General features: G+C 42.5%; 1 protein-coding gene across 2 annotated transcripts in view; it reads left to right on the top strand.

The window, feature by feature from the left end:
* The first annotated feature begins 28 nt into the window (after positions 1-28).
* necab3 (N-terminal EF-hand calcium binding protein 3) overlaps positions 29-24,699 on the top strand; it is a 36,775-nt gene continuing 12,104 nt past the window's right edge. The window contains exons 1-7 of one of the 2 annotated variants that reach the window (XM_076024832.1): positions 29-427; positions 7,425-7,449; positions 15,946-16,054; positions 17,419-17,444; positions 18,488-18,585; positions 20,597-20,733; positions 23,967-24,094. In XM_076024832.1, the coding sequence (XP_075880947.1) occupies positions 287-427; positions 7,425-7,449; positions 15,946-16,054; positions 17,419-17,444; positions 18,488-18,585; positions 20,597-20,733; positions 23,967-24,094 (664 nt within the window). In that variant the 5' untranslated portion in view covers positions 29-286. The remainder of the gene's footprint in view (positions 428-7,424; positions 7,450-15,945; positions 16,055-17,418; positions 17,445-18,487; positions 18,586-20,596; positions 20,734-23,966; positions 24,095-24,699) is intronic. The other variant, XM_076024833.1, reaches the window with a different exon arrangement.

Here is a 24,699-nt window from a genome sequence, read left to right as displayed (position 1 = left end):
GATCCTACGGAATGTAAACATTCGCAAACGCCCTGGGGGCGGGGAGGGGAGGGGTCTAAGTAGTAAATGGGCCAATCGGAGCCGCTCCTGCAGGAGGCGCCGTCAGCTCGGCACCCACAAAGTTCCAGAGCTCCTCCGAGTCCCCGCCCAGGTGGCTTCACTTCGGATCCGTCACACCTGCTGATCGGCTGCCTCCCCTCACCGCACGCCGGCCGCCGACTTCCACCTCTGCCCGCCGCAACCCGCTTCTTGGAAAAACCAAGGTGTGACTCGAGTGTCTGCCAAGATGCTTGCTTGCACGGAGATGATCACCATGTGCCTCCAATCGGCCAAGCAGAAGCATCTGCGGGCTCAACAGCAGCAGCAGCAGCAGCCGCCGCCGCCGCCGCCACGCACCACTGGACACGGGCTGACTATCTTTCACGATGTGAGTGGGTCGACTCTTTTTTTCTTCTTCTTTTACGTCACTGCAAAGCTCGAGGGTGGGGGAAACAACATCTATATCATCTATCTGCTTTTCTTTATATGTGGAAGTCACGAAATTCTCAATTTAATTGTGGTAAAATAGCCACTAAGTACAGTTACAGAGTATTTTTGTTCGAGTTTTTCTTCATGGTTGAAGTCACGGTGAATATGGTTTATCCTGGCAGCGTGGTGAACATGACTGAAAGCCTAAAGATGCTGGTCTATTTGTGCATAAGCATGAGTGTATGAGTGTGTAAGAAGAAACAGAGGCTCTGCAGCTGCTGCCTCTGTTGCATTAAGCTCACAGCTGGACGAGGATTTGGGGTTACGCTGGGGCAAAGAGAGGTTCCTCTTCTTTTGTTGCACAAAAAAAATACAGACAAGATAAATGAAATCCATCTTGGCTAAAGATAACAAATGCAAAAAAAAAAATAATGATAAAGTGAAAACAGGCAAAAAAACAAAAAACAAACACTCTTTCCCAACTTGAATGCACGCATGCTGGAAGCCGTTACTGTGCAGGTGATAAAATAAATTCTGCACCAGCAGCTCAAAACCTCAACCAACCCGACAACTGCGGCGAGACCAGAGTAGCCATAAAGACCTGCTTAAAACGCAATAAATGATTAAGCCTCACTGCAAATAAACAGATGGCAGCAGGCGAGGACGTTTCTAAGGGACGATGAAAGGCGACGGCTGGCTCATTTTATTTATTTTTAACCTGTAATTTCATGCGTGAGTCAGATGTGAGCTGGTGGCAGTTTCCCCCCTCCTGTGGCCAGCTCACAATATCTCGCGGCTGTAAGGTCATAGGCTTGTTCCTGCTGCCGAGGTGGCCCCTCCACTGTCCCTCCCTCCTGATGTAATGCATTGTTGATTAATGTTAGTACCTTGGCTTCGTGTGGATCATCGAAAAGACTGTCTTAACAATCCCCGGAAACTGTGCCAATTGTGTTCTGTTCACCTGATCACTATATCGTCACCGTTATTTAACATGAATGGCATCCCAGTGTCCTGTAGTTTATTCGGTGGGTTCATTGCATTCATTCCTGGTATGGTAGCTTGATGCATTGTAAAGGGTGTGGCATGGTCCGTCCCTAAATCTGTAGCCATAGTCCCTCCTTGAGACGATCAGGTAGATGGCGCCGTGCAGAACAGCAGAGGGTTGAGTAGGAAACTGTTACATGGCTTATTTATATTTGCCCTGCAGCCTTTTTAAAGTATCACTTTCCACAGCTGAATTCAGTTCTGCACAGTTGCATTATAACTTTGTTTCCACATGTCATTACGTGCTTATTTTGTAATGGTAAAACAATGCGCATCCCCCACGGCTGTGCTGCTGAGGTGGGGGACAGAGTTATTGTCTGCAAAATGTAAGGCTGGAGGGCATGACGTGTGCGTATGTGTGTGTGTGTGTGTGTGTGTGCGCGCAGCAAACACAGCACAGTGCTCCTTCAGCGCAACACTTGTGCAAATTCATGAGTACATGTTGAAAGGTCCATTAGCAATGTTTGAATTGTAAATGTTTTGGTGAATCCAATCATATTTCCATTGCCACACTTCTTCTCTTATTCGCATGCGGCGGTGGCAAATGCCAACGCTTCATTTTTCACTGCAATGTCTGTAAATGACCACTAGAAAAACTGCGTAAATGCTGGAGGTTTGAGTTTTGACATGCGCCCCAGGCGGCAATGGAATGTAGCGCTGTCACTTCGGGTTCATTTTTGCGGGGCAAGACTTGACACTTGCTCGGGAAGTGAAGAGTACAGGCAAAATAGGAAATGAAGCAAATGTACGAGCAGTGAATTTTGGCAGATTTACCTCATCTTGTGCCGTTGAGCCTAAGTCTTCGGTTAATGCTGCAAATTATGACATCATTACTTTGCGCTAATCAACAGAATAATTCAAGTAATTTAACAAAATCATCCCAAGAACAGTGCAGAGTGGTAGGCGTCACTACTTTCTTCGCTACATATTATGAGTATTCAGAGCACACAAACCATCACTTAATGTGACAGTTTTCACATGAGGGGGGGAATATCGACTAAGTGTAAATTACTCGCATTTTTGCTCAGTTAAAAAAACAGACTTGAAAAGCAATAAAAAGTACTCAGTCTTTTTAACTTGAGTTAAATAAAATGCAGTACGGTATCCCCAAGACTACGGTGGCAGCATTGTATTATTTATTGGGGACCTAACTGACTTTAGGGTATGTCAGATCTGCTGTGTAACTTAGCCAGCATCATCACATGCAAAACCCAAAGGTAGATTAAGGTAGATCTAATTTTAACCAGCTTACCACAAATGCTGTTTCATAATTTAGGCATTCGGTGAAGTTCTGCACTTTTGAAGGTTCCACTGGATCAGTGGTTCTCAAACTTTCTCTGTCACGCCCCACCTTGGAGGAAGAACATTTTTCATGCCTGAGCAGTGTTTTTCTTAGCTACAACCTACTGAACTCTTTTTGTTAATTGTTCCGCCGTGGAAAAAGTTCCGATGTGAAAACATTAGTTCCCACGGGCGCCCCGTCTCCCACCCAGCGGGGGGGGCGCCACCCACTTTGAGAAACACTGCACTGGATCAATATTTCCCATTACTGTTTTACAACAGAAGTGAAAGTATTTTGAAACCAGCCAAAACTGTAGCTATGTTGTCACTCGCTGAGCATATAAACCTCCTGACAAAAACATTTTTTGTCGTAAATAGTATTAAAGCAGAGGAGTGATGATCAGTTAATTACTTAATTATCACAATGCCACTCGATAAATTTCAATATCGACTTCCCATCTGCGCATGCAGCACACAGATTCTCTTTGGAGAGTTTTCTCTGTTGTGTATTTCTCACACCGCAACTCTCCAGTATGTGTGATGGGAATGTGAGAAAGTGAGACGACTAAAGCCTCCAGTGACACTGTGTTCAAAGGCCAGGGACAGTTAATGGTTCTGGTTTGTGGGAGATGGTTCTATCATCCTCATGGCTGCTTTTTTAATGACTTTGTTTTGTGCATCCTGCCTCTACGGCTCCGTCGCCGTGAGACTTGCTTGTTTGATCACCTAACACTTTGTCCTATTCTTCTTCCCTGCTCCGGCCAACCAATCCTGATTGTTATCTTCAAGAATAAGGACGCCAGTAGCAAAATAAGAAAACAATATAGGAGATTGAGATCCAATATGTGTTTATCTATTTTATTCGCTAGAAGAAAATATGTGGTGTTATTGTCGAGATATAGTCACAAGCCCAGGCATTGTCTCTCCCCATTCTGAAGTCACATGCACACTGTGCCATCAGAGCTCAAGGAAACCCACTGTCTTCACACCTGCCACCCTAACATCATAGCAGCAGCACTCTGGGAAGCAAGCCTGACCTTTTCTGGGCTGCCTGTAAATGATGCATCATCGTCTCCTGTCTCCAATGAGGCAAGAAATGCAGTGAAACGACAAGCGCGTTTATCAGCTCCTTACCTTTTGGTGGAATCATATTGCGGGGGAAACTGATGGGTTGCATGGCCTAAAGGGGAGCACCAACTTCAAAGTAGAGGGTAAAGCGCATGGAAAGCTCTGAGGAAAGGATTCTACCACGAGTGTAACAATAAATGTTTGGTTATGTAAGACTGAGGATGAGAGAACTACTGACACTACTGAGGTTTGAGTCTAGACAGGTGAACCTGAAATAGCGCGACGTGAGCTTGTTGTAGAGAGGTTTAAAAATTACCTGGTCCTCGTTATTAGTCAGAGCCGAAGCTTGCAGGGAGACAGACAAAGAGCAAAGATAATAGATCTGAAGTTGAGTGTTTGGATGGATTCTGAAAGTGAGGAGGCAGCTTCTCCGAACATCACTGATCTTCAGGTCAAAATCTCCAGGCATATCTGTCCTCGTCATTGCCTGACAATAAAAACAAGAGACAGAGGCTGTGAAATGAAATCTAAAGAAACATATTCTTATTGTAACTGCAATTCTTATTGTATCTTTGCAATAAATTTTGTCCTTGCGGCCACCGAGATTTCAGCGCACAACCTGAGCGGTCCACCCGCAGAAAAGCAGTCTCAAGCATCTTCTCTTTTTATAACCAATCAACACTCTTGCAGCTGTGACAAAAGCAGAGGCAATGGCTGAAAGCTGCCTCTAGTTACAACTGAAGAAGCTGTTCAGCAACCGTGCAGTGGATTACATTTGTAATGCAGAACTAAAACACTGCAACAGTTACAGACCTTTGCAGCTTTTAGAAATGAGAAAATCTTATATTGCTCAGTAACTCAACTTTGTTGTCCTGGTGATTGGGCAGATCTAGGCCACCAAATTGAAAGTGTGCTTCTCAAAGGTTGGATGCCATTCCCCATAGGCATCCATCGGTGCACTATAGGACGGTGCAGTCGATCAAAAAAAGGCAAAGACAGCAAATGTTTTGTTTGTTTTCCTCTTAATTTCCCTGAGGGAGTCATCCCAAAGGGATCAATAAAGTCTCTATCTATCTATCTATCTATCTATCTATCCATCTGCAATTCTCCAAAAAAAAAACACACTAGTCTGTAACTCACTTGGCAGTGTCTGACAAATCAATATCCATTTATCTTCTGACAGAGCAGAGAGAGTGGAGAGTTAAGTGCAGCACTGTCAATTGACAACGCAAGATCATTTGTGTGTGGTTCCATTGGTCTTATTAGAACAATAAACAGTTATATCTTGTCCCTAGAGAGGAGTCCATTAAATAATAGAGGGAAGGCTAACAATACACAGCTGATTCTCAGGAGAGCATGGCAGATAGTCACAGTGGAGGAGAAATAGGCTGTGGCCAATACTTAGGGGGAGATTCAACGTTGGCCATACCGGACATGGGTTGTGTTGTCGCCTGTCAAGTGTACTAGTTTTTCATCGACCAGAGTTTTCAGTATTTAAACTCATAGTGCATATGCGCATAGTGAAACCAACAACAATTCTATTCTAGAAAAAAAAGCCCATTTTTTAAAAGTGCAAAAAGAAAATTCAGTTGTCACTGAACAATGAAAACAACTTCATATTTTAACGCCAACAATAAACGACTAAACTTCTGGCTTCAAAAAAAATATAGTAGAAATCCAGCAGCTCTTTAGTCATTTCATGATCTCACTATTATGTATAAATAATGAATGGTCCTTTATGTGCATGTTACTACCCAGCTCATTTTCAATGGGTGAGTGGTGAGATAAAACTCTGGTGAAAAGAGTTTGGTGAAAAGAAGGAAATACGCTTCATTATCCAACAAACCAAAAGGGGCAAAGTGGACTACAATTTAAAGGTATATTGTTTTCAAATACATCATTTGATCCATAGATTATGGCTTCAATGTGCGCTTCTCCGTTATGTCTATAAAAAGATGCTTGATTGCATCCAATCTCTATGGGCCATCTATGAAGTGCTTTATTAGACTCTTGTAGACTTGAAAGTTTAATTAACCTTCTCTGTTGGAAACAACTTGGTGCACTTTGTTTTTCACCACAATATGATTTTCTCATTCTTGGCCATTAATTAGTTTGGCTCCATGATTTTATGACAATCTTTCAAAAATAGTTTTCAAAAATATATATAAATGTATGTTTTAAGCTACTAAGCGGGTTCTCTCCAGTGTTGTCCTGCCCCCTGAACTACTTTTATGATAACAAAAGTAAATGTGATCATTAAAATTTCAGTTGCACGAATCTTACTACTTTAATCCATAGTTCTTTTGTTCTGCCAGTGTGCATACAAGGATGACTGTAATGGGCATTTTTCTAGACACTAACATTTATTCACGGTCCAATGAACTTGTTCTTTGATTATTATGGCCAAGCAGGGAGCTTTTATGTCTTACCATTTGTGCTTTTTCCGAGAGTTGTTGTTCCGGATGTCCTGATTCAAGTGTAGTGACAGAAAGTACTTGCTAAAGCCTGCACCAATGTCCTATCATCTGTCTGTATTGTTTTAATTCTCAATTAATTAGATCATTCCAACCCAATTGTTGTTGGTGGTGTTGTGTGTACCTGTATGCAAAGGCAATGCAAAGGGTTGCCAGGTAGGGCAACGTACAAATCAATTCTATGGGATTCGTTGTGGAAACCCCAGAATGAATCAGCCAAAAGAAAAGAAGAAAAGATATTTTAACAAAATTAACATACAACATTTTTATGGTTTACATGTTTGAAGACAACCTAACAGAAATGTGTTAAGGTATCAAACATATTATGCTTGGCTTAAATGCCATTCCAGCCAACAGACAGCATCTCAAAAAAAGCTTTTATTGCATTTTATTTTCACATGACATTGCCATCACACTTACACCACTGACACCAATGATGGATACGTTTAATTTGCACAATCATGTTTCAAAAAAGGCAGACTTGGATGCATTTAGGTAGATTTCGCGTCCCTGTTTTTTGCTCTTGTCCTGCTATTTACCAGAGCACAGCAGTTGTGTTAAGATGTATACACCCTCGTATGCATGATTCATATCTGATTACTGAGTCATCTTGGCAGTGATGCCCCTGTGATGCGCGACGTGTACAACACAGCTGCCACCATCACCAAATGGGGGGGAAAAAAAAACGAGAGCACTGTCCTTCAGGTGCCACAGCAAGTGGCAGTTTCCTCCCTGAGGTCTCCAGATAGCGGAGGCGTGTCTCTTGAAAACCGCCACTTGAACCTGAGATAATATGATTACGCTCATGAACATTGAAACCTTAATGAAGGATCCGAAACCTTGAACACATTCAACGTACGACAATCACAAACACCTTCACGGTTGCGCTCCGACATTCATACCTTTGTGTTCCATTTGTACCTTGTGCAGCGTGACAAATAGACCTCCGGCAGCAGGCGCCGGTGTCCTATTTGTGTTTCACAGATTGCCGTGACCCTATAAATCGTAACCCTCTTATTGCAAGAATCCTTTTAGCCAAGCCTGGCTAATCTGTCTCCTTCTCTCCATTGTTTTTTTTTTCCCCTCCAGATTTTCCGCCGAGCAGACAAAAACGGTAAGCGCTGAACATTCTCTGTGATGCAGAATTTGTCACTGTGCGTGATTGTTGTCTTCGCTTTGATGCGCTGCCTATTTGCATGGGAGCATCTTTTTGTTTTTGTGCGCCAGATTAACAGTTTCCTGGCAGAGAACAGTGTGACATGATGTTAGACTAAGGACAACGGCCAAGATTTTGTGAGTCCCCTGTTACACAGTGTCTCGATCAACAGGCCTATGAGCTGGCATGTGTGTGAGCGGCTGTCCACCGTTTATTTAGGCCTGGGCGGTAGGATGGTCTGATTGCTGGGATCACGGTACGGAGGTATTCAAAATCAAAAGGGGTTTTGACGACGTCTGAGGTTGTTGCAACACCCCGACGCCATGTTTCGTCACCAGAAAATGGAATGCAACACATTCTAGAGATTGTGTAGTGATGAATTTCCTTTGTTGCTTTCATTTTTCGTTCGGCAGCCTGCTCTTCACCCCCCCGCCCCCCCCAATGTAGATTTAAACAAATCCTTGGCTATTTCTTCCCTCGGCAGCACATTTTTCATTTCAACAAAGAGCCACTCTCATCTTGTGGTTTGTTGAATGCACAGACACATTGTATTTTGTAATTCTCCGAGACTGTCATCCATATTATTGTTTTTCCTTTCCTCTGAAGCCTTTTGGAGTCAGTCCTGCTGCTCAAAAAAATGTCACATTCTCGCTATTGGATGCCTTCACCGGCCTTTTAAGTTGCGACACTGATATTTGTCTTCATTTCCTCTGCTGGTGCTTTTGGCAGAGATATTCATTGCTTTTCAGCACCAGATAAAAAGAAGGTACCAAAACAAACCAACAGGGAATTGGACATCAATGTGACATTGATGCATTCACATGAACTGTAATTATGCTGCTTCCACATCAATTACTTCTCATTATCTCTTAACCTTTGCTTTGACGAGTCTTGTGCGCACTGAATCAAATATTTTTTTTTTTTTTTTTTTGGTTGGAGGGCCGGCAATTATATTCGAAGCTAGGTTTTTATCATAATGAGCTCAGTGGAGAAGACTGTCATCACTGAAAGAGCTGGTGAGAAGCGAAGAACAGTATTCATATACAATCAAAGCGTTCGCTGCCCTTCATCTCCTGGTAATAAAGGCCTCTGGGAGCAGACATGTGGCAGAATATTCACAGTAATAAATCTTTCCTTGTTCTGTTTATGCCTCTAGTTTAATGTGCTGCACCATGTACTTAAGCAAACAGTGTGAAGTTCAAAATTTAATTTCACTTAGAGCTGCCGAGAATTGTTCCGAACTTTCCGCTGATGATTTTTATTCTCCTGAGTTGCTTTCAATCCTATCACATCCTTCCTCAGAACATGGTTTACATAGAATTGGATTCCTTAAATCAGATCCCTCAAGATGTTGATCCAGAAAACGGATGGATCAACATGGATGGAGTCCATCCATAGATGTTTTGAACCGGATCAAAAGATATCTGGTTATCCAGATATCCTTCTGACGTAGTGCTGTGACAGACTGTGTTTGCGTTTCCAAGCACTCTGACAGCAGCATCCTGATCAAGCTGCAGCTGTCACATTGATTTCTTCCTAGGACCAGAACTGACCTCATTTCAGCCCACTGAAAGGAGATGCATGATAATGTTTGTTTTTGTTTTTTTCAGTATAGATTTGGATTAGACCGATATCCTTTAACTGACCTTTCCATGACTTATTTAGGCTCTTGCCATCTCAATTACCTTCCATTACCCAGTTTCGTTGGCTTTCATGTGCATTTTGGTTTTGTCTGATTTTATCTATCCATCTATCCATCCATCTATCTATCTATCTATTTTACATTGTGTGGGGGCATTGTGCATCTTTCCTCTTTTTGGTCTTTTATTTGTCCAGATACATCTATATAGTATAATGTATAGCTCCTTCTAGTATAATGTAATGTAGCAACCACATGATGTCAACGTACAATTTTTACAAAGTAATTTGCTTAGCATTGAGATGGAAAGAAGGCTGGTGTCATCACAGAACATGTACTTAAGTTCATTTTGAACTCACAGTCGAGGTAAAATCACCAAGTGCTCGCTAACTGACTCTGCGGCATGCAGTGGAAATCCTGAGAATAATTAGCCACACATACCCAAAGTGGGTCATCGCCTAATTGGCAAAGCGGTCACAGATCGCCAATCTTGTCCGCGTTCAATATGTGCTCTTGCTGTAGTTACTGCATATAATACTTTGAGTGTGTGTATTTGCATGCATGTGTGTGTTTTTGTTTTGTTTTTTAAAAAAAGAAAGAAAAAAAAGCTTAAAACAACTTTGCTGGAAATTGATTGTGTTGTTTCTTCACATATTGGATTTCCCATGAAGACGTAGAGCACAGCTTTTATGGAGTGACAGCGTTAAATGAAGCAGGCTTCTCTGTGGGCTCTGCTCCAACGAGGAGGAACAGTCCAGCGAGCCTTAAACCATTTGTGTAGTGGAGGATGGAGAATCTGAAAAGTGACACGCTCTCAGAAAATGTAGGATTCAAGGCCAAAAGGCAGCTTTTATATGCACAGCACACCATCCATATGGCCGAGAGGAAGTGGAGCGCCGATGCTAAGAATACCAGTATCTGAGGTGGCTTCGGCTTGCAGAAGAGCCTTTAAGTTAACCATAAAAAGACGAGATACAGCTCAACTAGTAGGCTCTGATGCATTCATGGGAATTTATAAACCACTTAGGAGAGGCTGCAGTGGGACTAACCTTTGGAGAGTTAAGAGTGCGGCCTACTTTGTGCCCTACTTTGAGCAACTTTCTCACTCGCTCATTCGGTTCTTGTTTACACTGATACTTCAGGGACACACCAGGGGAATCTGCCCATTTTTTGACTAAAGTGTGGCATGGGAGAGGCGCTTGTCTTTCTTTGTCATCTTCACACTGTCTTGGGTTCGGGAATTTGCCACACAATATGTTGTGTTTTGTTTGACTCAACCCCCACCATAATCCATGGTTGAAAATAAATCAGTGGAGATTCATGGTGCTATGACACCCCAGGAACAAGTCTGCAATACAATATCAATGGATTGACCGAAAAATGACTTTGAAGTTTACAATGATTGAGAAGCTACATTTTATGTAACTGTTGCTTTATTGTGAATGTATGAATTGTTTTGAGGCAATGGACTCCAATTTTAACCATTTTGTTGGAATGGAAATTAGGATTACTCATCTTTTTACGGCCTACAAAGTCAAATCAATATTTTTGATATACTTTTATTGCTGTATTATTGGATGCATTTTTCAAATTTCATAGCCATCGCATCATTCAGCGCACCTGTCGCATGCTTTCCTGATATGTAGCACTACAGCACCTCTCTAAAATCTTGTGAAGGGACAAATATAGATAAATATAGTTTCATAATTTGTCCGTGTTGGTCTGGACAGAGCTCATCTGCTGAGAGTCGAGGCCAAGTCTCGATTAGGCAAATTCAGTAGGACGGCGTGTCCGTCGACTAGCCGTGTGGTTTCCATTTCGCTCTCTGATGTCTATGGAGAGGAGATCAATTTTGCCAATTTTCCTACTGGCATGGCATGGATTAGGTGTTGGAGCAAGCGTGCCTCCATGTGCACAGGTCTTCACACCACACTGTGCATTTGTTTTCGGTGGAGCTCAACCTTAAATCAGAGCATGGCTGCACACACTAGATCCTGAAGTTATAACAACGGCACCACTGACACTAATTAACCCTTTATAGAGTGAGGAAGCATTTCTGCTCACTTCCAGAGGCATATTATTACACACAATAATATAATAATAATTATCACATGGACTGTTTTCTTGCTGCTGGCGAGATGAGGAGGTTTAAGTCGCTTGGTTTCTTGCGTCCATGCAGTGACTTGTTGTTTTTATACTATATCATGTACTGTTTGACTAATGAAAATGATTGTTCTTTCTGATTTATGAAACGGAATGACTTATAAAAGTCACTCATGAAAAATTTGCTTCCCATATCTCGCTTTAACAATCTTTAGTTTTTAATATCTCTAAGAATCATATGGATAATAAATAGGATTCCATTTTGCGTGGATGTATTTGGCACCTAATGTGCTCTACACTGGTGTAGAGCACCCATACATCCACCACTGTCTACATATAAGCTATATTCTTAGTCCTTTGCCTGGCAAATTATAATATTCTATAGACCCATTTGAATCAAATAAAGACATGTTTTACAATAAAAGGGGCAAGAGCTGCAGGAGAATGAAAATTAATTGCAACCCACACGCCATTATTTTCACGAGTTCCTAAGAAAATACAATATTTTCAGATCATCATGAAAAAAATATCAAGCAGCTCACTGAGCAGAGTCACTGAATTAGACATGAAAAGGGATAGTGTGCTGCCTCTTTTAAAGGCGTGCCTTTGACTTGACTCAACTCTCATCAAAAGTAATACAACGCGGTGAGTGCAACCCACATGTGCAGCTGAGTGTTAACTGGGTTTAGCATCAATAATTTAGAGCGCTTTGTCACTTGAGGCATTGTTCCAAAACAAGGTTGTGTTTCTCCTTTCTCCTGACGCGAGATCGCCCACAATTTTTGATCATTGCTCGACCCCATTTGAAGGTCCATTTACAGTGAGAACACAACCAACACGCCAACCAGAACAAATAGCTTTGAATATATTCTGCCTGGCAACAGACACAAAATAGGTCAATATGGGCATTGTGGTTTTATAACTAGTCTAGTTTAATTTCTTTACTTAATTAATCTTTTTCTCCAGTTAATCTTAGATTAATTGGATTTCTAACAGCTTGAACTAAAAAACATTTGAGCTGCTGCATCCATAAACCCTTTGACTCAACGTCAGAATAAAATTCAAGTAGAGAAACACTAAGGTGATAAAAAATAGACATGACTCTCTCCTAAGACACATAAATCAGAGTGAGGCAGCAGCCAAACAAGCACAGTGATGAATAATAGAAGTGGACAAAACGCGGCAAATGAAAACACAGGGGTTCAGAGTGACGTCCAAGCAAGGACCCAATAACTTTCCGGTGTTGCATGAATCCATCTGTCCTTCAGCCTCACACTTAACACACCATCGCCATAATTCAACCGGGGAGAAAAAATGATTAAACCGGGAATCAGCAGCAGGAGTTGAACAGACTTGCGCTGATCTCAAATAACAGACGACCGCACAATTTGATGCCATCTGTCACCGACCATCCCTGGAGGATCTGTCTTAGGTTGCCGCTCAGCATTTAATGTATGTAAGGAAAAGATTGGTCCTGAAATTACTAGAGCGATATTAATTCGATCTCTCAAGGATCCTTGTCACAGTGTTTTTTTACGATGATTTAAAGATGAAGGAATTGAAATTCACCAATAGGGTTCCTCAGCTAAACTGAACCAGGGTTTAATAACCAATAGAGGGCAACCTTATTATTTTATTTGAAAAGGGCCGAGACTCTTTTTCGAGGCTCACACTTTTTGCTGTCATTCCTTTGGGCGAGTAAGACATTCATCCCTCAGCTGTCAGAATAAATGAGCGACGCTGCCATCAGTCATCATTATCCCATCCAAGTGAATTTTCCACCGCGTTCTGCCTGGCTGCCGCTGCAGCACAATCTTCCTCGTCCACACGTACGTGGCTATTTTCGCCAATTACAAGTGGCTTTTGACTTTCACCCACACGCAAGGGCAGAGCCACCGGAGAGCTTTTGCAAAAGTCATTTGTCCTTACTCTAAAAGAACCAAGGACTCTGGTTCCATGATATTTTTGTTTTATCAAGTGTTGCATTTCTTCATGCTACCCTAGTGTATAGAGTTCATAACCAAAATCAGTGCTGGTTTGAACATTTAAGCAGGACTATCTCTGTTCAGCTAAATGTACATCTAATCACTCGCTAAAGCCAGGATTAGTAAACCATTTGGGTTTCTTTTTGAATATGTTATATCAATAAAGTCAACACTGTTATGTCAAGGACATACAGAGGACTTTAATATATCAAAATACAGAAAGAGATACTACATGTAAATAGATAGTATAAAATAATGTAATATATATACACACACACACACACACCAATGTATGTGGCTATGCTATTTTATTTTCCTTAATAACTGGCGAGCATTGACGTGGCCCTCTTGATTTATTGTTAGATAAAGGATTAATGACTGCAGTCAGGACTTCTCTCCTAGTTGAAGTGCAAACTAAACATAAGAACAAGTGATGTCAAGCAAGTGGCGTAGAGGAGAGGAGATTACACATAATCCCTCCACTTGACGACATGTCTTCTCCATACTTCATCGTTTTCTTCTCACACCATCTGTCACCACCATCCCTCAGAGATGCTAATTGGCATCCAATGCATGCAACAACAAAAAAAATAGGACTTCATTTAACTTCCTTTTATGACAGTGGGTGTGATTTCCAAAAGAAACAGTCACATTCAAAACAACTGCTGTTTTGAAATGCATTTCTCTTTGCTGTGTCTTTTAGTGCTGTACGAAAACATTTTGAGTCAAGGGTGAACCAAATAGAAACAGGTCAACAAAATAACTGCAGTTTTAACTTCTGAAAATAATATTAAAAAAAAAAAAAAAAGTCTAAGTGGTTGAAGTGGTACATCTTCGAATTGTTTTAGAATATACTGGTGGAGGTTTTCTTCCTCTAAAAAATGCTTACAAAATGTATTCAGTGTAACTGACAAGCTGTACAGGCATAACCAGTGGTTATGATCGTGTTGCCTTTCTATGGTCTCCTACAAGTCTGTCCAGCCCGACCTCTGACCTCTGACATTAATGAGGCATTTTCCTCCACGCAACTTCTGCTCACTGGACATTTTCTCATTTTGGAAACGTTACCTGTGAAGCCTAGAGATGGTTGTGATGATGTGAATATCCCAGTATATCTGCAGTTGGTGAAATGCTCAGACTGCCAATGATCAACATCAATAACCATGTTCACCACTTTCAAAAATCACTTTTGTCCCTTTCCGTCACCCCCCTCTACTACTTGAACTGTTGCTGCTTCAAGTCGTTCTCGCGACGTCTACATGCCTGAATGCATTGAGGTGCTGCCGTGTCGTTATGTTTGTTTGTTTTTTCTTAACGCTTGACTCATCTCGGGGGAAGGAAGGAAATGCACCAGTTAATCAAAACTTATATTGTCAACATCGCACCGTCCATCGTGCGAACTGTGACTCACGTGCGATGACAGCCGTGTTGGCGACGGTTCACCAGTGATGGATTGAGTGATGTTTTCACAACGCATTGATAAAGGTTAGCAGGATTCGTCATAAAGTCTGAGAAATGGAGAAGCTGTGTTCATTCCCAGCACATTATGCATTCTGGTCAGAGGTAATGATAAGGCGTGTCGGAGAAGTTTCAGCCGAGCAGATGGTCATCAAGTTTGCCCTTGAGTTGTCAAGCTTTGCTGAGTCAGCCAACCAGAACTTGTTTACAGTCTTCTTTGTGGACAAGGGGTCACTGATTCCCCAGGAGCATTGCTCAAACTGTATGGTATAAAAACTGTTAAATGGTCATACCTGTTAACCTGCCTGTGACGTGTCTGTGTGTCTTTTTCTTTGGGATTCAGCAGTCCAGCTAAACTTGTTTTAACCGTATGTCTGTCTACTCCCATTGTTTTTGGTCCTGCATGAGTGTCTGTCAGACGGTTGTCCGTCTGTTGGTCTGGTCTCCATTAGAAGCACAAAATTATTTTTGCTATTTGTCCGTGGCCAGGACGGCTGCTGATCTGTGCCAGTGCAGGCTCATTGTAGACTAACAATGGAGCGCTGCCTTCCTGATGACAAGCTGAGCATTTATCGGCCTGTATTGATTGTCCTGCGCATTGTCTGTCTGTGAAAACAATCTGCGCTCAGAGTTAACTTGTCTGAGGGTAATGACCATGTCATCTACTGACAATATGCTGCGTCTCCATCAAAGTTTTCTGGGTCTGGAAAGTTTTGAGGGTAGGAATTAAGATTTTCTGCACATAGTTTACCAGCAGGCCAAAGCTAAACAGTGACGCTAATATCAAGACTTCATTGTCAGTCCACATCGCAGGCCATTTGCACCGCACCGTTGTTTGTGTTGTTGTTGCTGTTGTTGTTGAGCCTTTTTTTTGGCTAATGGGCCTTTTCATGTTTCTGATTGGCATTCTAAAGAGGAAACAGCGACATCAAGTGGTTACATTTTAGACTTTAGAGTCTTTCGCTCTCCCTCCCCCTCCTTAGCTTGCCAGTACTACTACTACAGCTACTGTGGCCTCCACACCGGAACCTGGACACCTTGTCCAACTTCTTTTTCGTTGGTTTATTTGAGTTGCTGGACCCTTTTCACAGTTATCTCAGGGTGAAGGTGGTTTTATACCCTGGAGTCGTAACCAACTTATCGCAGGGCCACCTAGAGACAAACATTTGCACTCGCGCATGCCAACAGTTCAGAGTTGCCCGTCCTAATCTGTTAACCAACACCCACTGTGTCATAAACTGCAGGTCTGTTGCTCTTGCTGTGTTTCAGATGATGGCAAGCTGTCGTTCGAAGAGTTCAACACTTACTTTGCCGACGGGGTCCTCACCACTGAGGAACTCCAGGAGCTCTTTTACTCTATTGATGGCCAGCAAAATAAGTGAGTGGGAATTGATATCATTTCAAAAACATTTACTCGCCGATGGCCAACAGTGTTGCCCTGGGCAGTTTTATACAGAATGTAGAGAGAAGAAAGCTGTACACAGCACACACATACATTCACTTGACCTCTCATCCTTCTACTAAATATCAGCTGGGATGTCAGACATAAAATCATGGAACCCTTCTTGGATCCAGGTTCTGGGCTATTGAAGTTACATTGTGGTGCGACACAGTCGCATCCTTACAAGTGGACTCGCTTTTTATGTAAATAAATCCTTATCATTCATGAACAAAACAATAATCATTTATTTTTGGTGACATTTGGCCATTAAAAACTTACATATGCATTTTCTGTTCCATTTTCTGCCAATAAATCCTTGTAAATGTGACACATTAGGTCTTTAATGACCATGTGTCTCCTTTATGTTACATGTCCTTGGCTTCATTGAATATTAAATACTTCACAGCTTTCTCTCATACTCAGAGTAACAACCAACACAGCTGAAGTGAGGTCAAATCACAAAGGAAAAAAATAGTTTTGTTTATAGTTTGACTTCTTAGTAGCTTATCTTTTTCGTGTTTAGCACTATGATTATGCATTTTAACTAAATCCATATTTATATATCACCAGCAACTAAATTCCAAGATTATATCCAAACCACCTGCTGTCGGTTTTTGATCAGGCAGTGCAGCCAATCCTATTATAATGTCTCTGTTGTTGCTCGTAGACACACCGAGCCACATTGAACAGCGCAGAGTCGTTCAAATTTTACGAGAAGAATCCATAATGAGATAAGACTCTGGCAGTGTGTGCCTTGTCTGTGATTCATTGCTCTTTTGATGAGTTTATGTCAGTCCATAACTAGCTCACTAACTCAGCGTGGGGTGACTTGTAATTGCTGTATAACACAAAAAGACATGTTAAAGCGTTGAAAATGGCAGTTTTTATGAGTATTTGTGGATTTGGACAACTTAACTTGAAGATGAGACAAAAATGTTGGGCTTTGCTTAATAAAAACAGCAGGTGTTAGAATCAGCGTCCAAACGCGCCGCTGGTGTTTGACGCAGTGCATCAACTGACGTGCGTCAGGTGCCAGGCTGCGCACAGTGAGGCCCAGATTGGAAACAAAACTGCAACCGTCTTGCTGTGAGGTGACGGAGCCTCTCACTCAATCAGGCTCTGTCACGCTCTACACATAAAACCTGAGCCTCATTCTTGGTGATTAGAAACACCTGACACCTTGATGTGTGCAGGACTAAATGTTTTGTTGCATTTTGTGGCAGTTTATCCGTGTAAAATATTCTGTGTAGCTCGTAAAGTGATGTTGTCTCATTTGTATCCTCCTGCGTTCTACCCTGCAGCAATTTGGACACTGACAAGCTATCAGGTATGCAAGAAGTTGTATGGCTCCTTAAATGTCTCAACCTAATATTTGTATGTCAGAATACTGCTCTGTCAACTTGTGCTCTTGGATTTGAAAAGCAGCCTTCAGCTATTCTGGAGAGTCTTGCTCTCTTGCTCACAGTCAAATTATGAAGGCAACCTCATAATTGATCCATCTCTGAACCTGGAAATGAAATTATGATTGAACATCCCGCAGTGACTGGTTATGTCACAACAGTCACCGCCAGTAACTCCACAACACACTCGGCATCCACCTGCTGCAGGCAATTTGCAAATAAGAGCGAAAACCCTACCCTATATTTGTCTGATGTTAAAAAATGCATGGCTTTTATATGGGCCGGCCTGAATAGAAGGAAGAAATAGGGCAGACACCTGTAAATACCAGTAAGCACCCAAAATAAAGCCTGTACATTATTTATTGCATGCGAATGGCATCCTTCCCGCTTGACGTCCACAGAAGTTAACCATGTTTTCCATGGCAGACTCTTCCAGTTCACTGCCTGTGCGTTGCCGCTGATGTATTAACTCCAGATCTATGTGCGCTCACTGAGAGTGCCCTTCTGGGTATTTTTAATTAAGAACTAAGAACCACTTAAGCTAAGCACCCTTTTGTCTCCTCGCCCCAGTTTTTGCTTATCGGATTTTTACAAATTGTTCTGGGGACTTTCCACACACGCCCACCTATAAGTAAATCCTTCTCTCGGTTTTGTAAATCCCAGGATGTGCCACGTTAACGTGGGTGTGTGTAGGAGTTAATAACTGCATCTGTACGTGGGCGTAAATGAGTCGGTTACAGCGCTGCACATGAGCGAAACAACACGCAATTAGTTCCGTGTCATCAATATCAGTGACTGTTAGTCAGGCGCAGGTGAACACTTCGCTCACCGTCAGTGAGGGTATATTTTTATCACTGCACTTTGTCTTTTATTGTGATCTTTTGAAGGAAATCTGTCACGACCGTTAACTTTGGTAAGTTAAACTTTTAGTGGTTTTGAATTTGACATCAACAGCTTGTTTTCTTTACAGACTATTTCTCCCAGCACCTGGGAGAGTATCTCAACGTGCTGTCATCTCTGGAGAGCCTGAACATTGCCATTTTGAAAGCTATGGACAAAACCAAAGAGGTGAGTCTGTGATTTGTTATTTTGAGAAGGAACACAATTGAGAAAAGCCATCAAAGAGGCGGCTGTCGAGTTAAAACGGCTCCTATGAATAAAAGCTCATCCCAAATCCAGATTGTTGGGAGATCTGGGAGGGGGGATGGGAAAAGGCAGGGAAGCAACGAACAGGTGGAGTGGGAACCAGGAGGCGGGATGAGAAGCACGGTGGGGTGTGAACCGTATCCGTGGCTGAGGCGAAGAGGATCCGGAAAGCGTGACGAGAATGAAGACCCAACGCTTGGAGAACTCATAATATAGCTGTGAGCGTCCGCTCCGCAGCTGACAAAATAATCTGACACCAGCGCCGGTTAATCATGACACTCATGCTGGCGAGGATCTGAGTCCAACTGCGCAGTACTCGCGTTTGAAATCCTGGATCCTTGACGTCCGTATGCCTGCCAGTTGACAAATAGAATCCAACCAGAAAACACAAGTCCAGAACACCATCAATGCACCGGAACATCAGGGGGGCATTGACTTGACAAGAGGTGAAAGCACAGGTGACAGAAGCTGCTAAAGTTATAGTCTAAATTGTCAAAACAAAGCAGAAGAAAAACACTGATTTCCTACTTTAGGAGTTCCGCACTTTTTTAGCTGGAAGCTGCTGAGTACCTGCAGGGCCTTGGTATGTTTTGGTGCATATATGGACCAAAATTTACACTTTGAAGTAAAGATGATCGCTCGATAGAACACACTTAGCTTCTTAACTGTAGCGCAACACTGTGATTAACTTTGGATGGATGACTTTGCTTTTTGGCCATTTGGCCACTAACACAACTCAGGGAACTTTGTGACAGTCAACATCACACATTGGGTCCTGCAGTGTCAATTGTGTTACATTCTTGGCTGCAGCTTTTAGTGCGGCGCCTGATTTGGTGAGACTTCAAGCCTAACTTGTCAATTCTGGCAAAAGGTCTTGCAATTATTTCACGAGCAGACAATTAACTGACCGTTGACAAAACTAACAGCCCGTTCTCAGGGACCTCACATTTTCAGTGGCCCAAGAGCCGCACAGTTTATCTGCAGGACATTAAGAAAGTCCATGTAATAAGTTTCTTATTAAAAAAACAAGAAAAAACAAGTGAGCGTTAGAGATGTTCGGTTATGTCACTGGTGCTTGTTGGAGGATGCTGGATGCAAGCTTTGATCATTGTACGAAATAAAACCTTATTTGCACTCAATTGAAACATTATTTTCTTTCAGTAAATGCATTGAATTACGAGGTCGTTTACGTTTCACTGACAAGATGCACTGCACTGAGACATAAACCCCACCAACACTCTGGTTATGCAGAAATCTGTTTACTCCACAAGTGTACCACCATGTCTGACAGATATCAGCCATTTTAAACACGCAGCCAAGTATTTGACCACCGGGCGAGTGCATGAGCGGTTCAGTGTCACAGTTGACAGGTTTATTCGCCATAGATTTGAACAGGTAAGTAAAAACAAAACGGCAAAGCTTGTTAAACAGGAGTCGTGGGATCAGATGTTTGCCGGCTGATTATGCGTCCTGTCCTAATGAGAGCGTCCTGCTCCTGTCTGTGCTCCGGCTCCTCTTGAAGACCGTCAGGCTCTGGAAATCCAGGGAGGGATTTGGCATTCGCGTAGTTAACAGCGGTGCTTGTCGCAGGATGCTTCCGGGCAGATTTTCCCAAGACGCATTTGCACCAGGGGCCACTTGCCCGCTTCCGTTTTTGGTTTTGGTTTTTTAAGAGCGATCACGACAACGCCACTTAATTTTGCACATTCCTGCGAGAGTGCATAATCACACACGTTTGGAGACTCAGGGATCCAATTAAATCCTATATTAGAATTCCACCGTCTCAAAATTTACATACGAGCCACTTGACGATCCATTCAAGGTAAGAAAAAAAAAAAGGGGGAAAGAAGAAAAAACTCCTGCATTAAATTGCACCTTTCGTTTAGCCACCTGTGGTTTTAAAAGCGTCCCCTGTCTCTCGTGCCTCCTCCAGGAGTACCAGGGTTCCAGCGTGTTGGGCCAGTTCGTCACCAGGTTCATGCTCAGAGAGACCTCCAGCCAGCTGCTGTCGCTGCAGAGTTCGCTGCAGTGCGCCATGGAGGCCGTGGAGGAGGAGAGCAACTCTTCCCCGTGAGCACTTCAAATCTAGATTCATTGTCCACCTTCGTCTTTGTTGGTTAATTTGTGGATGCTAGCAGTCACCCAAAATACGTGACAGCTAACAGGGAGCAAGACCTTTGCTCCTTGTATATTCTTATATATGAATGAGAACCATTCTGTGGGTAGGAAAACCACATTACTTTTATTGTACTGCGAGTATACATTTTCATCTATGTGTTTATGGGAAGTATATTAACCTTTTTGGTTATTTCAAGAGGTGACTAAAACTAAGACGAGCATAGAAGTTCTGTTCTGGGCTGATTCCTTCCATCTCCTTTACCGTCACCATTCGAGTCTCTTAAATCATTTCAGTCTCACTGGATCATACACAGAGACGTTGGTAAGTTCCAGCTGTTGCAGGCAATAAATGAAACTTAGCTCAAATATCCACATGGAGGCTTTGACTCGCGTCAAACCTGAGCCGCTTTATTTGAAATATAATTCAAAGACCTGTCAGTTAGTGGATTAATGGCTAGATTTTTGAAAAGAGATCACTTGGTACAGTTTTTAAGACTTACCCATCACAACTTGTATGCCATTAAATTCCGAAGAACCTATGAAGGCACCACCGGCCCAAGCAGTGGGGGAAAAAAACACAACCAGTCATCGGTCCCTCGTCCTCATCTTCCCAGGTGCTCCTTTCGGGCACGTAGCTTTTGACTGTGCAACGTTTCTCTGGGCCTTCAAACAGTCGCCTCACTAATGGGCTGACTGTTTGAAATTCAGTATTTCTTTCAAAGAGCCTCAGGCATTCATTAAGAGGAACAGGTGGCCAATTTTTGTCACGAATAAACCGCACAGGAGGATTTCCCAGGGCGTGTTGCTGTCAGGCGCCTGCAGTCCTCCCACACATTATTTATTAGAGATGGAAGATTTCCTCATGGCCAGTTAGTAGGAAGAAGTCAGCGTCACCGCTCGTTAATAGCGGAATATTGTCTGACTTATATAAGTTTGGGAGTTGGGGACCTTACTGGTGGATATATGGAACTGTATAAAATGTTTGTTGGTTTTGTTGGGCTTTCTTTGGATTTTTCGAGGGGGTTCAGTAAAACTTTGGATTTGGGACATTGCTTGGATCCAATTTCATTGCCCAGTTTTTTTTCACAGGGTCATAATGGCGTCATCGGTTTCGTGGTATCAGCTGAAGTGGTGTCTTAGAAGTCATTTAAACCGCGGTTAAGCAAAGCAGAGGGAACTGCTCTGACAGCGCCCGCATACCCATCAGCCTTTGCCCCGCTTTGTACAGATTTTCTAGAGGAGCCAAAGTGGCGAGGCGGGTAAAAAAGTCTGTGCAATTACGGCTCCTCCAGAGAGGTTTAGATCTGACATGTCAGGGTATTTCGGTTGCTGCCTTTCAGCCTGAAAATAAAGGCAAAGAGAAAACAGAAAAAACTTAAAATGGAAGTCACCCGAGGCGCTCTTTTGCACATATTGCAGCGTTCAGAGATGAATCATTGTCTAATATAAAAGCTGCAGATATTTGTATTTGTCTTTTTTTTATACAGCAGTGAATAGCTGCTACTGAGGCATATCAGCCGTCATCTCTATGAACTGCGTGAAACAGTTTAACCAAGTGAACTTCCACTAAATCAGGAACTACGGAAAGTACTAAAGTATGGACTTTTAAATCACAACCCAGACTGGCATGAAGACTTGCTCTTGTGTGAATGCACCGTGTTTTGATAGTTGTTGTTATTTTCAGCCACACATGCAGTTTCTCTCAACTTTGCCAAACAGCAGTTTGGCATCCATTTTTCTTCTCTTCATCTGTCACGCATCTCGCGCTCCTCAGAGCTCCGCAGAGCCTCTTCGCCGCCTCCTCTGGGCGCTGCGCCGGTATTATTGGAAATAATGGAGCAGTTATAGCCAGAGTGAATCACAGTGGAAGGAACGGGGCGAAAGTGGGAGGGGCTCGCCGAGGCGGAGGGGCAAAAGGAGAAAGAAAGGACGATGAAGGGCCGTAGCGTCTCGATGGCAGACATAAAGTGAGTTGTGGGAGGCGAAGACGCAGAGGACAGAAGTCAGCAAGAGGCAGGAAGCGCAGGGAGGAAGGGAGGAGAGATGAAGAGCGGAGCTCGGCGTGGACGCAGATTACCAAGATCATTAAACAGCGAGGCAGGAGAGAGGGAGAGCCGAGTCGAAATTCACGAGAGCCTGCTTCCCCGATTGGCTGGCGGTTGTCGAGGTGGCCTTTGGGCTGCAGGCTGTTTCCCAGCAGGACGAGCTTCCAGCGCCAGGTGGACCTCTGCGTGACGCTGCTGCCGCTGCACACACACACACACACACACACTCGGGTGTCAACGTTAACGGCGACCCTTCCCGAAGCCTTGTGTGCTCCTGCAAGTGTTTTCAGCTCCTGTCAGTGTGTCCATATTAATCTGTCATCTTAGGTTTTTTGTTTTTTTTTTCCTACATTTTTGTATTTATTACCTCACATTCTTTATTTGAATCCTCCTCTTACTGCCTTTGCAGTATTTTTGATTGTGCAGCTGAGAAACTGAATTTCTTTCGGGATAAATAAAGTATCTATCCATCTATCTATCCATCTATCCATCTATCCATCTAACCATCTATCTATCTATCTATCTATCCATCTATCCATCTATCTATCTAACCATCTATCTATCTATCTATCTATCTATCTATCTATCTAACCATCTATCTATCTATCTATCTATCTATCTATCTATCTATCCATCTATCCATCTATCCATCTATCTATCTATCTATCCATCTAACCATCTATCTATCTATCTATCTAACCATCCATCTATCTATCCATCTATCCATCTATCCATCTATCTATCTATCTATCTATCCATCTATCCATCTATCTATCTATCTATCTATCTAACCATCCATCTATCTATCTATCTAACCATCTATCTATCTATCTATCTAACCATCCATCTATCTATCTATCTATCTATCTATCTATCCATCTATCCATCTATCTATCTATCTATCTATCCATCTAACCATCTATCTATCTATCTATCTAACCATCCATCTATCTATCTATCTAACCATCCATCTATCCATCTATCCATCCATCTATCTATCTATCTAACCATCCATCTATCTAGTTTCACATTTAAATCCATTATTAATGGTCCTCCCCGCCCTCCTGTTCCTTGCTGCTGTCACATCTCTGCCTGCCTGCCATGTAAGCCGCTCCTGTTCCTCCGACTCTCTCCTGACAGTGGGACAGACGCCAAGGCGGCCGAGCAGGCGGCGCTGCAGCAGAGGACTGGCAGGCGGTGCGGTCGCAGGGTCCACAACAAAGTGTGCATGTCTCCGATGGATCCCGGCTCTGCGAGCCCGACAGCAGGTGAGAGGAGTGCAGCAGTCGGAGAGGCAGCAAGGTGTAAATCTCCCGAACCACACGTCCACCACAAGCTTGTTTTTGTTTTGTTTTTCCATATCTTCCCTTCAAACACATGGAAGGAGCAACAGAGTGTCAGTTTTCACTTGAAGATGAAATTTGTTTTTGTAGGGGACTGTAAACAGAGGGCTAAATTTGCTATTTTCTGGAGAATTTAGTAAAAAAAAAAATTGTTGTTGTTTTTTTGTTTTTGTTTTTTTGTCCTTTCAGATGTCGTGTGAGGTTGCCCCACTTGAGCTTGGGGTTTAAATAAGGAAAGATCCAAAAATGTCTCTAAATGGGATCTTTAAGTGATATTCCTTTTCATTTTTAGGGTTATTGTCACTTAAAAAGCTAAATCGACTCCTTTGATTTTGCCTGCCAATCTCAAACTCGGAAGCTCCAACTTTTGACAAGATCTCATCACTTTCTCCTCATATCAAAACACAAACTTGTTTTAATAAATACATTAGAATTAAGGTCACTAAATAACTTTACCCAAGTTTCTGTCAAAGTTATTTTCTTCTACTCAGCTAAATAACGTAATTGTTGTTATGATGATATTATCGAAT

Source organism: Nelusetta ayraudi, unplaced genomic scaffold (assembly GCF_046127955.1).
Source record: "Nelusetta ayraudi isolate G7.1 ecotype Tasmania unplaced genomic scaffold, CSIRO-AGI_Nayr_v1 ptg000017l, whole genome shotgun sequence".
NCBI classification, from domain to species: Eukaryota; Metazoa; Chordata; class Actinopteri; order Tetraodontiformes; family Monacanthidae; genus Nelusetta; species Nelusetta ayraudi.
Note: the sequence above shows the minus strand (reverse complement) of the source record. Positions and strands in the feature narration are given on the sequence as shown.